Below are 19,290 nucleotides of genomic sequence, written 5' to 3'. Positions count from 1 at the left end.
AACCATTCTCCAATTGATGAGCATTCATTCATTTTCCAGTTTCTAGACACTACAGACAGGGCTGCCACAAATATTTTGGCACATACAGCTCCCTTTCCCTTTAGTATCTCTTTGGGGTATAAGCCCAGTAGTAGCACTGCTGGGTCAAAGGGTATGCACAATTTGATAACTTTTTAAGCATATTTCCAGATTGCTCTCCAGAATGGTTGGATTCGTTCACAACTCCACCAACAATGCATCAGTGTCCCAGTTTTCCCGCATCCCCTCCAACATTCATCATTATTTTTTCCTGTCATCTTAGCCAATCTAACAGGTGTATAGTGGTATCTCAGAGTTGTCTTAATTTGCATTTCTCTGATTAATAGTGATTTGGAACACTCTTTCATATGAGTGGTAATAGTTTCAATTTTGGTTGATTTCTATCCTATTTCCAACATGTTTGGGGAGGGAGGTCTGTTTGTATTTTACAGAAATTTTAAACATAGCTCAAGGCCCAGTTAATTCCCTTTCCTTCTCAATCAAAAAACATTCATCTCTCCTTTGGAGATAACATGTTATTCTATTTTCTCCCATCTTATTTTAATAGTTTATTATTTTACATTTAAAACTGTCATCTAGCAGGAATTAATGGTTCACTCTTTAACTTGATCTGTGTTTTTCTTTTTTCTATATATTGTATGGTCTTTTTCCCATCCCCATATCTGTGCCATTCTTAACTTAGAACAGAACCTTCTGATCTAATACTACAAAAATTATTCCATATTTCAGATCTTTAACAGAGTACAAAAACTTTGTGCAATGTGTTGATTTTATTTTTTGCTCCCTTATTAAAGAGTAGGGTTTTCATTCCCTCTTATTAATGTTTGATAGGATAAAGGTCTTATATCTTAGACCTTAGGCTGTACTCATTCCCTCTTAATTTTTGATGGGGTAAAGGTCTTTATGCCATTATTATATCATTATAGCATTAGCATATCAGGAGTCTCTCCAGTACCTCCCATTATATCATCCTAGGTGCCTCCCCCCATTAGGTCATCCCCATCCAGGTGCCTCTCCCATTATGTCATCATTCTTGTAACCCTATAAAAGAATCTTGTATCTGACATTCGCTGCTGGGTTCTTTGAGACGATAGTCTCTTTCAGCCTTGGGACCAAACCATGGATCCATTTGGTCCCAGTAATGGTCTCCATTAAATAAATTATTAAGTTGTTTTAAAAAAAAAAAAAAAAATAGGGTTTTATTGTAAGCAATACCAAAAGGGGAAAAGAACATGAGAAAAAAAAAGCAAACAAATGAAAAGGTGAAAGTAATATGTTTCAATCCACATTCAGTCTCTATAGTTTTCTCTCTGAATGAAGATGGCATTTTCTATCCCCAATCTTTTGGAATTGTCTTGGATCACTGCATTCCTGAGAAGAGCCAAGTTCATCACCGCTGATGATCACATGATCTTGTTACCCCTATACAATGTTTTCTTGCCTCTGCTCACTTTATTCAGCATCAGTTCATATCTTTTCAGGCTTTTCTGAAATCAGCCTGCTGATCATTTCTTATAGAACAATAATATTCCATTACATTAATGTATCATAACTTATTCAACCATTCTCTAACTGATGGGCGTCCACTTAGTTTCCAGTTCCTTGCCACTACAAAAAAGACTGCTATAAATATTTTTCCAAATAATTAAGATCTCTTTGGGATACAGACTCAGGAGAGACCACTGCTAAATCAAAAAATATGCAGATTTTTGGCCTTTTGGACATAGTCTGCAATCACACTTCCAAGAGTTGTAGAGTGCTGTATTTAAAGTCAGGAAGGCCTGTGTTTGTACCTGAATTTTAACCCACCTATAAAATAGGGATAATGTCCGAATCCTGTTTTCTGCAAAAATGTCATATTTCAATTTTGAATTTTTCTTTTTTTTCCAAATCCTGATATTCTTTTTCTTTAGATTCTTTGGAAAGAAGCTTTTCATGATTTTTTTTTTAACTTTGCTATATTCAGTTATCTGCAACTTTTTCAAAGCTTCCATTCTATTCCATTTATTACCTTATGTTTTATTTATGGAATTGAATGGATCTTGAATTTTGTTGTGCCTGGACTCCTTGAATAGTAAATGAGCTAACTAGATAATTGTAGTCATGTGGTATTTGTTTCTTGGGGTGTTTTTTAATTTATTACATACATATACTAATTCAAGAGTAAAAAATAATTATATATGACTCCATAGATACTATAAATGCACTAAGAACTATGTAATAAGTGGAATGCCCCCACCCTCTCACTCTATTTCATCTAATTACACTCACTTTTCTCTAATGATCTAAGTGAGGACAGATTGCTTAAAATTAAACTTCCCCTGATATCTTTGTTTTTAATGCAATGGTCAATTATTTCTTGTGTGCCAAAAATCAGGTCCACTGATTCCTCATTATATGGGGAACACAAAAACTGTGTTAAATGATGGTTTGATGGTTTGAGCTCTACAAGACCCAGGTTTGAGTCTTATCAAGATGTCTTTCAGCTTGTCCCTGGTTGGAATTTTCCAATAGATTACTGTTGGACTAATACTCACCAGGAAGTTCTGCAGTTTCAAAGTGAAAAAGCTATAGGCTCCTCTTGGGTCTGGGATAACTAGCTTGGTTATTCTACTGCAGGATTCAGCCTATCTTCAGCCTATCTTGGAGACCCAAACTCCTGAGACCAGATACTCATTGCTTCTGAATTTATTCTTTATTTCATACACAATTGAGCCCAGGATTGTGCCTCACCACAATATCTAGACCCAGGTCTTCTCAGTCTGTTCTGGTTCTGTTACTCAGAACAGGTCTCCTCCACAGACTACCCTGCATCTATGACCTGTAATTGGATAGTGCGTAACATTTTAGTAAGCTTCCATATGCATTGATTCAGGGACCCCTTGGGACCTTTTCCTGCCCTCGTGCCATGGACAGTCTCTGCTGCCTTCCAGTCCATGGCCGCTAGAATTTCAGCAGCTAGAGGTATGTCTGCATATATCTCTGCCCCAATCTGCTGACCTGAGCTAGAAAATGACCAACTGTTTGGTTTTTTTTTTTCTCTTGGATTTCCTGGTCAGATCTGATGTGTTTCCAAGATTTTTGTAGAAGAGGTATGTAGAGAATGCCAATTTGGGTTGTACTTCTTTCTTCAAGTCAACCCTGTTGACCATTCCCTCTCCCTAGATGCTCTCTGCTCCTAAATTCTTGCCATTTTGTAAGCTCCTGGTTTTCTTGACTATTTCTCCTGGTTCTCCTCAGTCTTCCTCAATTTGTTTTACTGGATAATCATTAAGATCCTACCCTCTTTGTTATGGGTGTTCCTTAGAGTTCTGCCCTGGACTCTTTTTTTTTTTTTTTTAATAGCCTTTTATTAACAGGATATATGCATGGGTAACTTTACAGCATTAACAATTGCCAAACCTCTTGTTCCAATTTTTCACCTCTTACCTCCCACCCCCTCCCCCAGATGGCAGGATGACCAGTAGATGTTAAGTACATTAAAATATAAATTAGATACAATAAGTATACATGACCAAAACATTATTTTGCTGTACAAAAAGAATCAGACTCTGAAATATTGTACAATTAGCTTGTGAAGGAAATAAAAAATGCAGGTGGGCATAAATATGGGGATTGGGAGTTCAATGTAATGGCTTTTAGTCATTTCCCAGAGTTCTTTTGCTGGGCGTAGCTGGTTCAGTTCATTACTGCTCCATTGGAAATGATTTGGTTGATCTCGTTGCTGAGGATGGCCTGGTCCATCAGAACTGGTCATCATATAGTATTGTTGTTGAAGTATATGATGATCTCCTGGTCCTGCTCATTTCACTCAGCATCAGTTCGTGTAAGTCTCTCCAGGCCTTTCTGAAATCATCCTATTGGTCATTTCTTACAGAACAGTAATATTCCATAATATTCATATACCACAATTTATTCAGCCATTCTCCAACTGATGGACATCCATTCAGTTTCCAGTTTCTAGCCATTACAAAAAGGGCTGCCACAAACATTCGTGCACATACAGGTCCCTTTCCCTTCTTTATAATCTCTTTGGGATATAATCCCAGTAGTAACACTGCTGGATCAAAGGGTATGCACAGTTTGATAACTTTTTGAGCATAGTTCCAAACTACTCTCCAAAATGGTTGGATTCGTTCACACTCCACCAACAATGCATCAATGCTGGACTCTTTTCTCTGATTTCTCTGATTAGCTCAAATAGTTAAGTTCATCTCAAGGCAGATGACTTCGAGATCCACAAATCTAGCCCTCAAGTTTTGTGAGCCCCATTCCTGCGTCACCACTTAAATGTCCCATAAACATCTTAAGCTCAAAATATTTAGAACAGAAACAAATTAGTTTTCTCCCCCCATGTTCCCCATTACCTGTTTCCCTTCTCTGTAAGAGTGCATTACTACCTAGAGTTATAACATCGGAGTCATCCTTAATATTTTTATCCTTTAATCTTAATTCTCCCTCACTGTGATCCCTCTCACATTGTTAGCTAAGTCTGATCAGTTTTACCCACATACCATCTCTCATTTCTCATCTTTTTTCTGCCTATAAAATCACTGTCCTAGTTCAGTCCCATATTTCCTCTTGCTTAGACTTGTATACTCCCTTAATTGGTCTTTTTGCCTCTAGACTCACATCATTCAAATCCAATTCCATACAAATGCAAAATTAGTCACTTTAAAGGGCAAGCTTACCCAGATAAAAATGTAAATTCTTCTGTCTAGAAGAATTTAAGTTCTTTCACAATCTTTTTGCAACCTTTTTTAGATCATTGACACATTGCTTATGAGATAGATACACACACACACACACAGAGAGAGAGAGAGAGAGAGAGAGAGAGAGAGAGAGAGAGAGAGAGAGAGAGAAAGAGAACACAAGCTCTACTTATAGGGTGAGAGAATCTTGGTGCAACTATTATTTCTGACACTATTTGTATAGCCTTGGACAAATGACTGGGCCTCCCTGGACAAAGAGTATGTTATCAGGTTAAGTATATAATACTTATAGGAAATAAGGTAGTATATAAATACACATGTTTAGAAGATGTGATTTTAGATCCAGGTTTTGAAACAGTGAGGGTCAGAGATTGGTGTGGAAGATGGAGAGTATTCCAGGTGAAAGGAACAAAGAACTGAAAACAGAAAAAAAGAACTGAAGAAGAAATAAATAATTAGGATTGGGGCTTGGGGCAATTGGGCAGCAAACAAATTAAATTTAACTTGCTAGAATAATTGGAAATGAGCTTGAAGATATAGAAAGTATAGGCAGCATAATCCTTCTTGGGTGTTTTTTTTAAATTGTTACAAAGTCTTTTCTAACAACAAATTTAATTTTTCCTCTTTACAATTTTTACCCTCTAGGCCAAACAGAATAAATCTAATCTTTTCTTCTATTATGACAACCCTGACAACCCTTCAGAAACCTGAAAATAGTTATGATGTGCTCCTTGAGTTGTTCTGTAGGTTAAACATGCCTGGCTCTTGTTGATTCTCATGTCTCAGGGTTCAAAGCCTCTCACCATCATGATCCCCTTCTGGATGCTTTTCTAGCTTAACAATGTCTTTCTCAAACCACAATGCCCCAAAATGTGCCAGAACTGGCACTAGTGACTTCCTTCTGCTATCGCCTCCCATTTGCATTGTGTAAATCTTATATGTACTTTTTTTTTTTTTTTGGCATGCTATCAATGATACTCTGTTAGAATATGAGCTTCTTGAGGTCAGGGACTGTCTTTTTGCTTTTATTACTAACACAGTTCTAGGCACATGGTAAAATACAAGTAAATGTTTGTTGACTGTTGATTGGCTGGTAGATCTAAACAAAATACTTCAGATGTGATCTTAGCCAATGCTACTATATCTCACTACTATATACTATAACCAATGCATGTTGAGTTCACTAAAACCTCCAGATCCTTTTCAAAACAACTGTTATCTATCTATGTTTTCTTCATCTTAAACCTATGAAGTTGATTTTTTTTATTTACCCAAGCACAAGGACTTCACATATATCCCTATCGAATTTCATCTTATTAGATTCAGCCCACCGACTCTAGCCTGTCAAGATCCTTTTAGATCTTGAGTCTTTTATCCAGTATGTTAGCTATCCTAACTAATATTGTCATTCATAAATTTGATATACCATTTTTTATTTATGTTATTAGTCAATATATCGAAATGGTAACAATATAAGACAAAGCACAGCTTCTTAGGAGATGTGCTAGAGATCTTCTGCTGTTATATTGTTATGTTATATTGATATTAATATATATATATTAATATTGAGCGATTAACAACCACTCTTTGGGTCCAGTCATCCATCTTAGTATCTATTTGATTATATTATTGTTAATCCATACCTCTCCATATTCTCCAGAACAATTGTATGAGATACTTTAATACAAATTTTGCTGAAGTCAAGGTAAATTGTATCTTCATTTTTCACCTCACCTACTAGTTTAATTATCCTGTCCAAAAAAAAAAAAGAAAGAAAGAAAGAAATTACATTAGTCTGGCATGACCTGAATTATTTTTTAAAGCTTTTTAAATTCAATTAACACTAATTTTTCCAGAAATTAACGTCAAAGTTACCCGACAACAGTTTGTATACTCTTACTCTATTCTCTTTCCTTTATTGAAAATTGGGAACAGCATTTTCTCTTCTCCAGTTTTATACTTGTTCTGTTTTCCATGATCATTGAGAGTGGCACGATGATCATATATCTCAGTTCTTTCAAGACCCAAGGATGTAATTCATCTGGGCCAGGTGACATGAAGTCATCAAGTAAAATAAGTATACTCCCTTCTGATCTCTTACTTGGTTATCAATTTGTTTTATTAATCTAGTGTAAAGGTTATTCTCTTCAGATAAAACAGAAATGAAATAAGAATTGAATAACTCTATCTTCACTCTTTTCTTCAGTTATCTCCTAAGACAAACTCCTTACCTTTGATCCTCCACCTTTCCTTAATAAAGCTAAGGGGGAAGAGGAAGGGGAAGAAGTGAAAGGGGGACTGAAACAACTCACTCTTGAAATTTCACATTCCTGGAATTATTTTTACAGGATCAAGCCATCTTCTGTTACCTGGCAGTTTCCATTTCTTATTTTAAATATCAGTTGGTTGATTAGTTCCATGTGCATTTATACTAATTTCAACAAATGCTTTTTTTCCCCTCCTCAATGGAATTGTTTTTCTAAATGATATTGCAATTTTATTCTTAAGTATCTCTCATTGTTCCTGGGCTTACTTCTCCTAAGCATGAGACCAAAGGATCCTACCTTTCCTCTGGACCATTTGAAATCTGCCTTCCTAAAATCTTGGATTCATGTCAGATTATGCCCAAGTTTCTTCTCCTTTATCATAAACTCTGGAATGGAATAGACATTTCCCCCTAAGTTTTCCATCATTTCTATCCCAAAAATCATTTCTTCCTTGTTAGTGAGATTCGGATCCAGAGTATAATTTTGTTGATTCCTCTAAATTTTAAAAGGTGAAATCATCAGAAAGGCAAATCAAGATGTCATTAGCTACTCTGGCTTTTAGAAGAAAGAACTTGAACAGATTTCTGGCTAATTAAAATCCTCTATCTATATTATGTTATGACTCTGTTTCCCAAACTTCTTCTCATCCATTTACCTTTTCTGTCTAGATGCTCTATATTTTTCTCCAGTGGCAAAATCACTTCTCCTTTTCCCTCTTTTGACTTTCACCCAAAATATCTGAAGTCGTGTTTCCCAACCTTATGATTACTAGATTTCCTCACATCAATTGATCTTATTATATAATGCTATGCCATTTCTTCCTTTCAGCTTCATCATCTTAAGTTCCTTTTCCCCTTTACCTTTCTTTCCCAGGAAAGGAAGTTCTAGTCAGGGCTCACCCAACCAAAAAGTAAGAATGGGATAGCTGTTCATATCACTTGGATGAGTTTAGGGTCACCAACTACAAGCCTTCCAGTGAGGTGGAGAACTACTATACCTTACTATCTGTCTTGACTCTTTATGCTAAAATTCCCTCAGCACTATGCTTTGCCCTGCCCCAGCACCCTTAATTCTTGCAGGCCTTTCCATCTGCCCTTCAGCTGGAGTCTTTTATTGTGTTGTCTTCCCTTATTGAAGTGTAAGCTCTTTGAGCCACACTGTCTCCTTTTTTTTAGTTGAATCCTGAGAGCTTAGCATAGTGTTTGGCATAAATTTATTCTTTTGTTTAGTTAAAAGTATTTCATTGGCTAATTCATTTGTAAGAATAGATAAAAATATGTCAACTACATTTTCCCTAAAAATAAGATAAATGGCAAAATAGACAAAATAGACAGTAGAAAATCAGTATTCCTATAATAAAATCCTTTAAATGTATAAAAATAATCCTCTGTACTATCTAAATATATAAAAAAAAAGAACAAAGCAAGTGGAGTCTAGTATTGTGTTCATTTCTTTTGTGGGTATATTAAGTGCCTGTCATGGATGATACATCTACAAGATAATGGAATATAGAACAAAGATAAATAAATCATTGCCTGTCCTCAAGGTGTTTTTGAGAGTATAATTGTCCATTGCTCAAAAAAAATATGATTTCCCACTAAAATTGGTACAGTTTCAGTTTGGTATCTAGATTTAAGAGCATTTTTGAAGTTTTTTGGAATTATTATTTAAAAGGAGTTAGCCTTGAATAGCAGCTGGCAGGATATCCTACAGAAATGAATTCCTGAATGATAACTTAATTGCTAGTTATTTATTTATTTGCTAATTAAAGTAATCCGTTCTTGAGAATAAAGATACTGTTTGGCTATCTCTGTCAGTAGAAGATCCAATAGCTTTTCATCAGTTCATAAGAACTTTTTCCAGTTTTTAAGCTGTTGGTAAAGGTGCTTGGAATATATCCAGAATTTCCTATAATGCAACTATGTGAGAAGACTGCACACAAATACTTTCTGGGCTGCACATTGCTACTGTTGAAGCAGCCAATTCATCTGGATTCCAGATAGTTTTAACTACAGAATAGAAGGGAAATTCTTAATGATGTGAAAATGTTGACTCTAAAGAATTATAGACAACTTAGATTAACTAGTCTGTCTACAATTTAAAATACTCTCTCTGGGCATGATTGTGATCATGGAGACAAACCAAACTTCTTTTTGCATTTCTTCCTATCATAGCATAAAGTTTAAAATTTTAAGACCAATCACAGGCACAGCAAAGAGCATCCTATCTTTTTTAATTCCCTTCTTTTTTCCTTTTCCCTTTGTTATTAGTATTTAGCTGGACTGAAATACTCTAATGATTAAGGGGAATCCTGATTATGAAATACAAACTTCCTGTTTAAATGTTTAAGCTAAGATGATAACTCAGAAGTAAAAAAAGTGAAAGAAACTTTTAAATTGCTTCTCAGAATGGCAGCTGGTTTTTCATTTCCTTTAATACAGGTATGGTTATATAGTTATGGTTGAGGGACTTAAGCTGAGATGAGAGGAATTTTTATTCTTGGTTTTAGAGGTAACGTGTATTTTGGTTAACTCAGGTGTTATACTTTAAAATTTTGGGTCCCCAGAGTACTAAAAAATCTGTTAACTAAGCAAATCTCAAAACCAAAAATTGAAACACTGATACACATTTTTTTGTTCTGATCATTTGTCTCACTTGACAAGCTTCATCTGATATGTGATGTAATATTCTATAAGTAATTTTGATTATCTTACAACTTTTTCCTTAGGGATCTGTAATCATTAGCTTCCCAGAATTCTGAACTGTTATCCTTAACATCGGTACTACCTAGTTCTGTCAGAATATATTTATATACTGGAATGTAAGCAAAAAAAAAAAGTCATATATTCTAGGCATCTACTCTTTCTTCAAATAGTATTCCTCAACTCCATCTTTAATTGTAAGAACCATTTTAGCCAGCTAGACCTATACATAATCATTTGGAGAACAGATTCAAACCTGGGGAGCTTTCATACCATAGGAAACAAAGTGCTCAGGATAGTCTCACTTCAGATATTTGCTTTTATCGGATTATTTTTCATTATAGTCAGTTTGGCAAACCATTGTCCACTAAGTTCATTATAATATACAAGTCAACATTGATTATATGGATTAATTTACATTTAGGGCCTTGTGGGATATCTTCTTATCAGTCTTAATACTTTTGATCTTTCTTACTAGTCTATGTTCATGATACTTTATGAATTGGTTTCCTAGTTCTTTTCCTGATAATTTTTTCAGGATCTTTCTGTTTTTATGGTTGAACTAGGATATTTATTGCTTATTGAAGTAATAAAATTTATCTTTTAAAGGTCATACTCTGTATTTTAAAATTTGTAAGGAAGGATTTTTAAGTTATACACAGACTTTTTTATTGCATTGGGTTAAAAGACATAAGGGAGTCTTACACTACTTTGCTCAGTGGAGTGAATGAATCTTCCATTAAAAGATCATTTTCCCCCAAGAGAAAGTGCCTGTTTGCTTCTAGATATCTTTGCCTTTTATTTACAAAGTTGTTCTCTTACCAAAAAGCTAGATGATAAATTGATTAGAAGACATTTATTAGACAGAATGCTCTTGTAGCTTTGGAACTTCAGTTCCATATGATAACAAGAGAACTCTGTTCTTTATTAAAATTGGTATGTACATGTTTTCAGCCGTCAACCTGAGCCACCAAAGAAGGAAACCACATCAACTGGCCCACAGGTGAAAAGAGCAGATGAATGGAAGGATCCTTGGCGACGATCTAAGTCCCCTAAAAAGAAACTTGGTGTATCAGTTTCTCCAAGCCGTGCACGGAGGCGTCGAAAAACATCTGCCTCATCAGCATCTGCATCCAATTCCTCCAGGTAACAAGAGCACTTTGAAGGAAAGTGAAGTTTAGGATACAGTGCAGTAAAATTCCTGAATTATATTCTTTAGATATTTTGTTTTATTGTTATTAATAATAGCTGTGTTTTCGTTTTGGACTAGTTTTTATTGTGAATGAAACTTACATGAAGTTGTTTCCCAATGAAAATAGAAAAAGGTGAGAATTAATTTCCAGATATACAAAATTTGTAAATAATCTGAGGTGTTTTATGGAGTAAAATGAAAGTAATAGCCACATAGAACCATTTTTGCAAGACAACAAAAAAACCAATGGATCTCTTGTACCTTTAAGGCCAGTCTTTGATAGCTGGTGGAAATTCAGCGTGTCAGAATGGTGAAATTAAATGCTTTTTATGAGAAAGCATTTAAAATACTAAGATTCTAGATAGGGGGAAGGGGACAGGACAGGTAAGACAGATGAGAAGACATTGACAAGCTATTCACAATGCCAGAAAAAAAGAAATTATAAAAATGAATTTGGCTGAATCTCTAAATGGAAGAAGGAACACATAATTTTGAGAGAGAATTCTCAAAACTGAGTTAACAAAGTTAAGTAACCAAATTTTCCTTAAGTTAATAGAATGCTTTTCCTCCCTTTCTTTTTTTAGGTCATCTTCTCGTTCATCGTCATACTCTGGTTCTGGCTCCTCACGATCCCGGTCCAGGTCCTCATCCTACAGCTCCTATTCTAGTCGGTCTTCTAGACACAGCTCATTCTCAGGCAGCAGATCCAGGTATACTTTCTTTGGCCAGTGCTCTCCAGCGTTACTGCCTCCCTGCTCTTCTGGAAAAAGAGATGGAAGCGGGTCAAAGGCAATCTGTGGACTTTGTGTTGAACGACTTTATTTTTATACAGTTTTCAGTTGGGGCCTTGGTTACTTACAGTTTGGGGGCCTCTTTCCCCATGTACCCTCGCAACAAAGGCAGTCAACCAGGGTACTTCTTTAATAATTCCTAAATTCCGGTCAAGGTAGTTTGCTCTCCATGGAGGGTCTCTGTCTCCTTGTCTCAGGTAGGTAGGCTATATTCTTCTGCTAAATGTTTGATTGCTTTGAAATGATTTGTGTTAACTATAAAATGTTGAATGCTATGTTTTAAAAGTTATTAATATGTCCTAAGACTAAATGGAATAGAATATAATTGTAAGTTTTGATAAATGAAATGAAAATGAAAACATAAACTGTTTTTCTAGAAATACCAGTTTCAGTATATTTTCCTAGTATGATGGAATTGAGCTAGACCCTCAAACAAATTAGGAGCTGTATAATAAATGAGCTGGCCATTGCACATACCCCAGTTTTGGGCTTCTCCAACCACCAAAATGTAATCTGTATTTATTACTAAAAGTTTAGACAATTCCCTCTTTTAGAACTGCTGTTGAACTTGTTTTGTTTTTTTTTAATTGTTAACATTCCATTCCAAATTTTACTTAGCCATTTGTTTTCATTTGCTTATAAGTCAGAACTGAATGAAATTTAAATGAACTACATTCACCAAATGCTTAAAGCTCTATACTTCTTTAATTGCCTTTCCCCTTTGTACTTCTACTTTTTTACTTTTAACAACTACCTCAACTGTTCACAGATCATCTCAGGCTTAAACCCCACTGCATTTTCATAAATAAACAGATTCTGACACTGTCTCACACTTTACTAACAAAGTGTTTCTGTATTCAGCATAACTCTCCTTTTCTCCTTTATTTATGTAACTAATCACAGATTTGGAGAAGATTGGCTAACAGTAGGAAGGGCTTCTAAGATCACTGACTTTAGAGTTAGAAAGTACCTTACAAGCCAGTTAGTCCAGTTTCTTCATTCACAGGTGAGGAACGTAAGGTGTGGAGAATTTAAGTAACTTGCCCAAACTTCTTCCCAGCAGCAAGTGTCAGAGACATTCTTCTAACTAAACCCAGCCCTTTTCTTTCTGTACTGAATGGGTGAGTTGGGCTCCACATGCAAGCAGCTTCTGTTTTAGATTCTATCCTGGACTGGGAAGCAGATCATATTATTAATATACCATGAGCTAGGAAACCTAACAGAAATAGTATTGCTTCACCCTTATATTTACTAATAACTAGAATATACTACTCTTAGCTAAAGTTCATTAAGTAGTATATTTAAAACAATTTAATATTAGCTTTTGGAGGAATGATGCTTTTCCTCCTTTTCCCCATGGTTTCCTTGTGAAACTTTATTATTGGAAATTATTGTTGTATAAAGCCTTTAATGCTCTCAATTCTGATTGATATATGATTCCTAAGGCTATGGAATAACAAAGTTCTAACAGATTCCTTACTGAAGGAAAGTTATATTATCATATAACTTTGCACAGAGAAATAATGCGTATAAATAAAAATTTCAAACATTTTTGAACACCTACTATGACCTGACCATTCTTCTAGGTATAATTGGATAAACAATTTTGGTCCAGGAATTAGAAAATATTGCTTGTGCCCTCATGAATCTGAAAATGAGATTCATACAATATACATTTGTATGTGGAAAAAGACTTTTCCAGATCATCTAGAATGTTAAAATACTCTGGTATATCTGTGGTGTTTTATCATTTTTATATCACATTAACAATGTTCTCATTTGATTGCCTCACCTATTCTTCATGGTAAACATAGCAAGTGCCCATCTCCCTACTTGACAAAAGAAAAAACTCTGCTCCAAAAAAGTAGTTTGCTTTATGACATTTCACTAATATTTGATGCTTCCAGAAAAAGCTAGCTATGAACTATGAGTGACTCTACCCACTGGTGAACCTCAAACATATATCAAAATCTCATACAAATGAATATAAATGATGAGTATAAACATGTACATAATAATCTGTAATGTGAAGAAGTATTAAAATTATAGTTAACTCAGGAAATAATGTTAACCCAGGAAATACTTCCTCAGGAAAGTAAGTTAGGAATAACAGGCAAGTCTTTTGGAATAATGAGTGGTGGTGCCTTGGTATGTGGAAAGACAGTGATAGAAACAAGCAAATTATGTGCTAAGTTTGATTTGTTTGAGAAATTTAATTTAATAGAAAACCTTGAAGGCCCAATAGAAGAATTGGAAGGAAAATAATACTGTTGGTGATGACAGAAAAGCCAGAGAAATACATTTGGATGTAATTTTGTGCAGGTGGCAGTTTAAACCATAAGAACAGAGGAGCTTCCCTTTTTCTGTTGAGTTTAGCCAGAATACATTTAATGGGATGACAAAATTGGAAGCATGTAATTTGGAAGTTTTATCCCAGCTCTTGAATCCAATTTTAATTAAACTCAAACACAACTATTGAAACCTCTGTACCAGAAATGATTTTATTTGTAAACCTAATAAGTCCCATGATTTAAACATTAAAATCTTAGCAGTTACATGAAAATGTTATATGCCTTTGAAGAAAAATGCTAGTAGTTGTTTCCCAAATAATTGATGAGTGACAACTTAAACAATCCTGGTACAACTTAGTTTGTCAGAGAGAAAGTTTCAAGAATGATGAGTACTTCTTGCTTCCCTCTTTCCTCTTTTTTTCTTCTTAATTTGTCATTTTTGAAAATGGGGGTGATGGATTTCTTTGAAAGATTGTGTATTGCAAGTAGGTAATTTGTTATGAAATAAGTTCTTACAGGTTTAGAAGAAAGACAAAAGTAATACTCTTGCGTTCAACTGTAATAACATACTGTAACTTACTATCATTGGGCCTTCCCACTCTATTAAAAAAATAATGAATTTGTATCCTAGTGAATCATTTTATAAATATTTTCTATCATATAACTAATATTCAGTGAATAGTGTTATGGAATTGGATCATTAAGTTTCTTGAAAGTTTTTAAAAAAAGAAAACTTTACTGTTCTACATGGATGTATAGTAGTAATTAGTTTATAATCATCCTTTTTGTGTTTGGCTTCCAGAGTTAACAGAAAATGTTGAAATATTTGCATGACAGATTTTAATAAGGAAAAATGTAATACAAGCATATTAGACATTTGCTTCATTGATGACATGAGTCCCACAAAACATTTACCTGTTTTGATTGGTTTGTTTTAATAATCTTCTTTGGGCTCTTTAGTATTCACTAGCGTAAGGGGCTCTCAGTCCAGGAAATGACTTTTGAGTGACCCTCAAACCTTAAGTACATTTTCAGCTTAACCACCCATTTCTCCCTTTATTTATTCTGATGTCCCCATTTGCCTGTAGGATATTTCCAGACGAATAATCCACTAATATCTTAAATTTATCTTGTCAAAAACAGAGTTTGTCATTTTTGTGGAGTTGCTAGTTTTCAGATATTTTCCCTGTTTTCCACTGTCTCCACATGATAAAATAATTTTTTTAACACTTCTTTCTCATGTCCTTTCTTTATTGAAAAAGCATTGTGGCATGGTGGTAAAAGTGATAAATTTGGAATGAGAGGACTTTCATTCAAATTCCATCTTTGCCCATTAGTACCTTTGTGATTTCTTCTCTAGAGAGGCCTCAGTTATCTCATCTGTAAAATGTGGGAGATGGAATGGAGTTTTAAGGCTACTTTTAGTTCTGCCCATCATCCCATTCCTTGTTTTATATCTCAACTTCGTCACAGCTTTGATGCATTTTCACACCCCAAGCCTGTTCCCCCACCACCACCACCCCAATCCCTTCACTGGTCCAAGTTCTGCACTAGTCTAGCCAGATGATCTTCCACAGAAAACCAGCTTCTTCCCACCATTGCCACCATACAAGTCATTTCTCCTCAGCCATTTGTATCCTTCCAGATCTGATACAGAACTCATATCCATTCATTCCTTCAACCAATAGTTGTGGGGGCACATAAAGCACTAGAAATATAAATATGAGGATCATCAAGGTCTTCTGATTCAAACTCCTCATTTACAGAGGAGGAAACTGACCTAAAGATGGTCCTTTTATGGAATATTGGAATTATGGAATCCATAATTTTAGTATATCCTAGAAGTCCATAGGATTTGAATCCAAGCCTTTGAACTTAAAATCAATGTTTTTTCCCACTGTATCACACATTCCTGTCTCCACCTTGGAGGTAGTGGAAAGTGAGATGAGCATGGGTATTCAGTCAGGGAAGCCTTTGATGAAAAGGTAGGAACTACACTTGAGCCTTTGAAAAAAAGAGGAGGGAAAAGGAGGAATCAGGAGGCAGCCTGGGGCTAGAACAGAAAGCACTAGATTTGGAAGCCTATAAATTAAATCCATGCTCTCTATCACTTAAGACCTTTGTGACTTTGGGCAAATCACTCCTCTCTGTGGGCTAACATTAATCTTATCTGTGCAATGAGAGCTTTAGACTACATGAGCTCTCCAGCTTTAATCTCTTTATCATTTGTGTTTTAAAACTAGGATGCAGAATGATTTAGATTCTAGATTATAGCGTACGTTTATGTGGGTATTATGGGATAAGGCTGGGAAGCTAGGTTGGAACTAACTTGTGCCAGTCCTTAAAAGGCCAAGTTTATTCTTAATTCAGTAAACAATGTGGGACCATTGAATCTTTTTGAAGAGCGACATTATCAGAATAGTACAGTAAGATTTCTTGGGGCAGTGTTGTGAGAAATGAAATGAAGACAAGATGGACTGAAGGCATCAAAGACCACTTAGAATCTTATCACAGTAAATTAGGTTAGCAGAGACAAAGGCATTTTTAGTGGGAAGTTAGAGAAAAGAAGGATTCTGGAGACTTTTAAACTAAAGAAAAAGAGAGGGATTTCAGTCAAATAGTGATGCTGCCACAGGCCCTTCCATTTTAAAATACCTAATGCTTCACCCTTCTGCTCTATATCTCTTCACTCCTTCCATATTAAATGTTTTTAGGAGTTGGTGTTATATTTCTACCTTCTCTCTCCATATGGCCAATAGATTTTAAACTCCATAAGCACAGGGTCCTCATCTTTAACAACTGTTTCTATAACTACTACCATAAATCTCATTTGCATTCCATCAAATATTTTTAACTTATTTTTATCTTTTGATATATTCCTTGCAGTTCTCCCACTATAATTTTAGGGGATATTAAAAAAAAAAAAACTGAAAACAAAAGTGATCTGCAGTGTGGAGAAAAGATTCATGAAGTTTTCCAACTACTAATAAATAATTAGTATCTTTCCATAAGTCTAGCCTAAATGCTTCAGCAAAATGTTAACCCTTCACATGAGCTTACATTTTGCAAGGCATGTAGCATGGTAATTATTTTAACAATTGTGCTTTTGAATTATATGTATTTATGCCATGTTTGTCCCTGATGGCCATTCCCTATTGTTTTGCTTCCCAGGTCTCGGTCTTTTTCATCTTCCCCTTCTCCATCGCCAACACCATCCCCACACAAACCTTCTATAAAAACTAAAGGAGAGCCTGCTCCACCTGCTGGAAAAGGGTGAGTTTGGAGAGATTTTTACTTACTCAAAAAAGTTCTTAGAAGAATTATCAGTTTCCCTATTTTTCCAACTAATTTGTTCTTTTTTCTTATGTGTTTGAGATTATGGAAGGAGATTCATAAAGAAGGAAAGTCTTATAAAATGGAGTTCTGTTAAATATTTGTGATTGATGGCAGGACATCAAGTGACAGGATAAGCAAGAAAGTGAATGTAAAGTGACCAATTTCTATAATAAAATGCTTTTGAGTAGATGTGCCTGTATTCTAACAGGTGAAAATAGGAAAGTTAAATCTTTCATGTTTATGCAAGTTTCTATAATTTAGTATCTCTTACATTGGCAAATAGGCTTTTCTTAAAAGAGAGTTTTCCTGAACTCCAGCTTAGATTACTGTTAAAAATTAGTTTATAATGAATTACCTACTCCTATTGGGTTGTTCTCAGGTATCTTATCCACTCTAAAATGTCGTAGAAATATCTGTTGCTTCTGTCTGCTAAAAAACCAAAAGCAGTGTTAAAGAGACTTTTTTTTTCAATTTCTCCTAAATTAAATAAAATTTTTTGACATCTTGATTCTGTGACATCTTAATTCTTTTTTTAATTGTTTTTCATTTTTCCAAATACATGCAAAGATAGTTTTCAACATTCACCTTTGCAAAACGTTATATTCCAGATTTTTCTCCCTCTCTTCCCCTCATCCCCTCCTCTAGACGACAGGTAATCCATTATAGGTTAAACATGTACAATTCTTCTAAATATATTTCCATATTCATCATGCTATGTGAGAAAAAATCAAATCAAAAGGTGGGGGGGGGGGAAAGAAGCAAGAAATGGGGAGAGAATCTTTGTAGCAAATTTCTCTTATAAAAAGGATTTTTTTCTTTCTAAATGAACTGAGTCTAGTTAGAGCCATTCCCCAATTGAAAATGGTTTTGAAAGAATATAAATAGACAGTTTTCAGAGGAATAAATATGCGCTGTCAATAGCTATTGTGAAAGAAATGCTGGAAATAGAAATTAAAGCAACTTTAAGGTAGTTGTTCACATCCATTATATTAACAAAGGTGACAAAAAAGTGAAATTGAAACATGCCAGAGGGGCTATTGGAAAAGTTATTTTTATGCATTAGTAGAGTATAGTTGACAAGGACAGTCATTATGGAAAGAAATTTGGAACTGTGCCCCAAAAGTTATCGAATTCTGTATACTCTTTAATTCATCAGTACCATTACTAGATTTTTACTCCAAAAGAGGAAAAGAACTTGCAAATTATAGCTCTTTTCCTGATTGCAAAGAATTGGGAACTGAGGGGATATCCATCCATTGGGGAATGGCTTAACAAGATATGGTACGTGAATATGATAGAATATCATTGTGTTGTAAGAAATGATAAAGGAATTTCAGAAAATCTGGGACAATTTACATGAACTTAAGCAAAGTGAAGTGAGCAGAACTAGGAGAATAATTTACATTGGTATCTGTCTTCAAACCCCATTGCCTGGCATAGCATCCATGGTAGATTTAAAATTTAAAACAACATATGTTGATGGGATAGGTTTCTCTAACCTCACCTGCAGCTGAAAGGGAGCTCATTTTCCTCACATTGTTCATAGCATTCTGGCTACACGTGTTTGATAAAATAAAGGGTTTTTTTTGGAAAAAGTGACAATTCTGCTTAAACTCTTGTCAAAGCAGTCTAGTTCATAGATACAAATCCCTAGGAAGTTACACAGAGAAAGCGTCTATACATACCAGACCAGTTTTAGCACCACTCTCCAAACAGAAATGGTATATCCAGACTGGGTATGTGTTCCACATACTACTGAGGCTGTGAGGCTTACCTTCATAGGCCTTCAGTCTTTAAAGTTTTATGGATGTTATTTGTTTTTATATTGCTTACAGTAGTATTAGTCATTATGATTTTCCTAATTTCACTCTCTAATCATACAAATAATTTCCATGTTTCTCTGAATTACTTAGATCGATCATTTTTTGAACTTGAAATCTGTGATTTCATGAAAATAGGG

General features: G+C 34.9%; 1 protein-coding gene across 6 annotated transcripts in view; it reads left to right on the top strand.

Annotated features, from left to right (window-relative positions):
• The window catches only part of ZC3H18 (zinc finger CCCH-type containing 18), an 85,807-nt gene that overhangs the window by 43,334 nt on the left and 23,183 nt on the right, over positions 1-19,290 (top strand). For all 6 annotated transcript variants that reach the window (XR_004231631.1, XM_031950154.1, XM_031950156.1 and 3 more), the window contains exons 9-11: positions 10,675-10,866; positions 11,497-11,622; positions 17,166-17,267. Coding sequence is in view for 5 of the 6 variants with exons in the window: in XM_031950154.1 (XP_031806014.1) it covers positions 10,675-10,866; positions 11,497-11,622; positions 17,166-17,267 (420 nt within the window). In the remaining variant the exon portion in view is untranslated. The remainder of the gene's footprint in view (positions 1-10,674; positions 10,867-11,496; positions 11,623-17,165; positions 17,268-19,290) is intronic.

The sequence above is a fragment of the Sarcophilus harrisii genome, chromosome 2 (assembly GCF_902635505.1).
Source record: "Sarcophilus harrisii chromosome 2, mSarHar1.11, whole genome shotgun sequence".
Lineage (NCBI taxonomy): Eukaryota > Metazoa > Chordata > Mammalia > Dasyuromorphia > Dasyuridae > Sarcophilus > Sarcophilus harrisii.
This window is presented reverse-complemented; position numbering and strand designations above follow the sequence as displayed.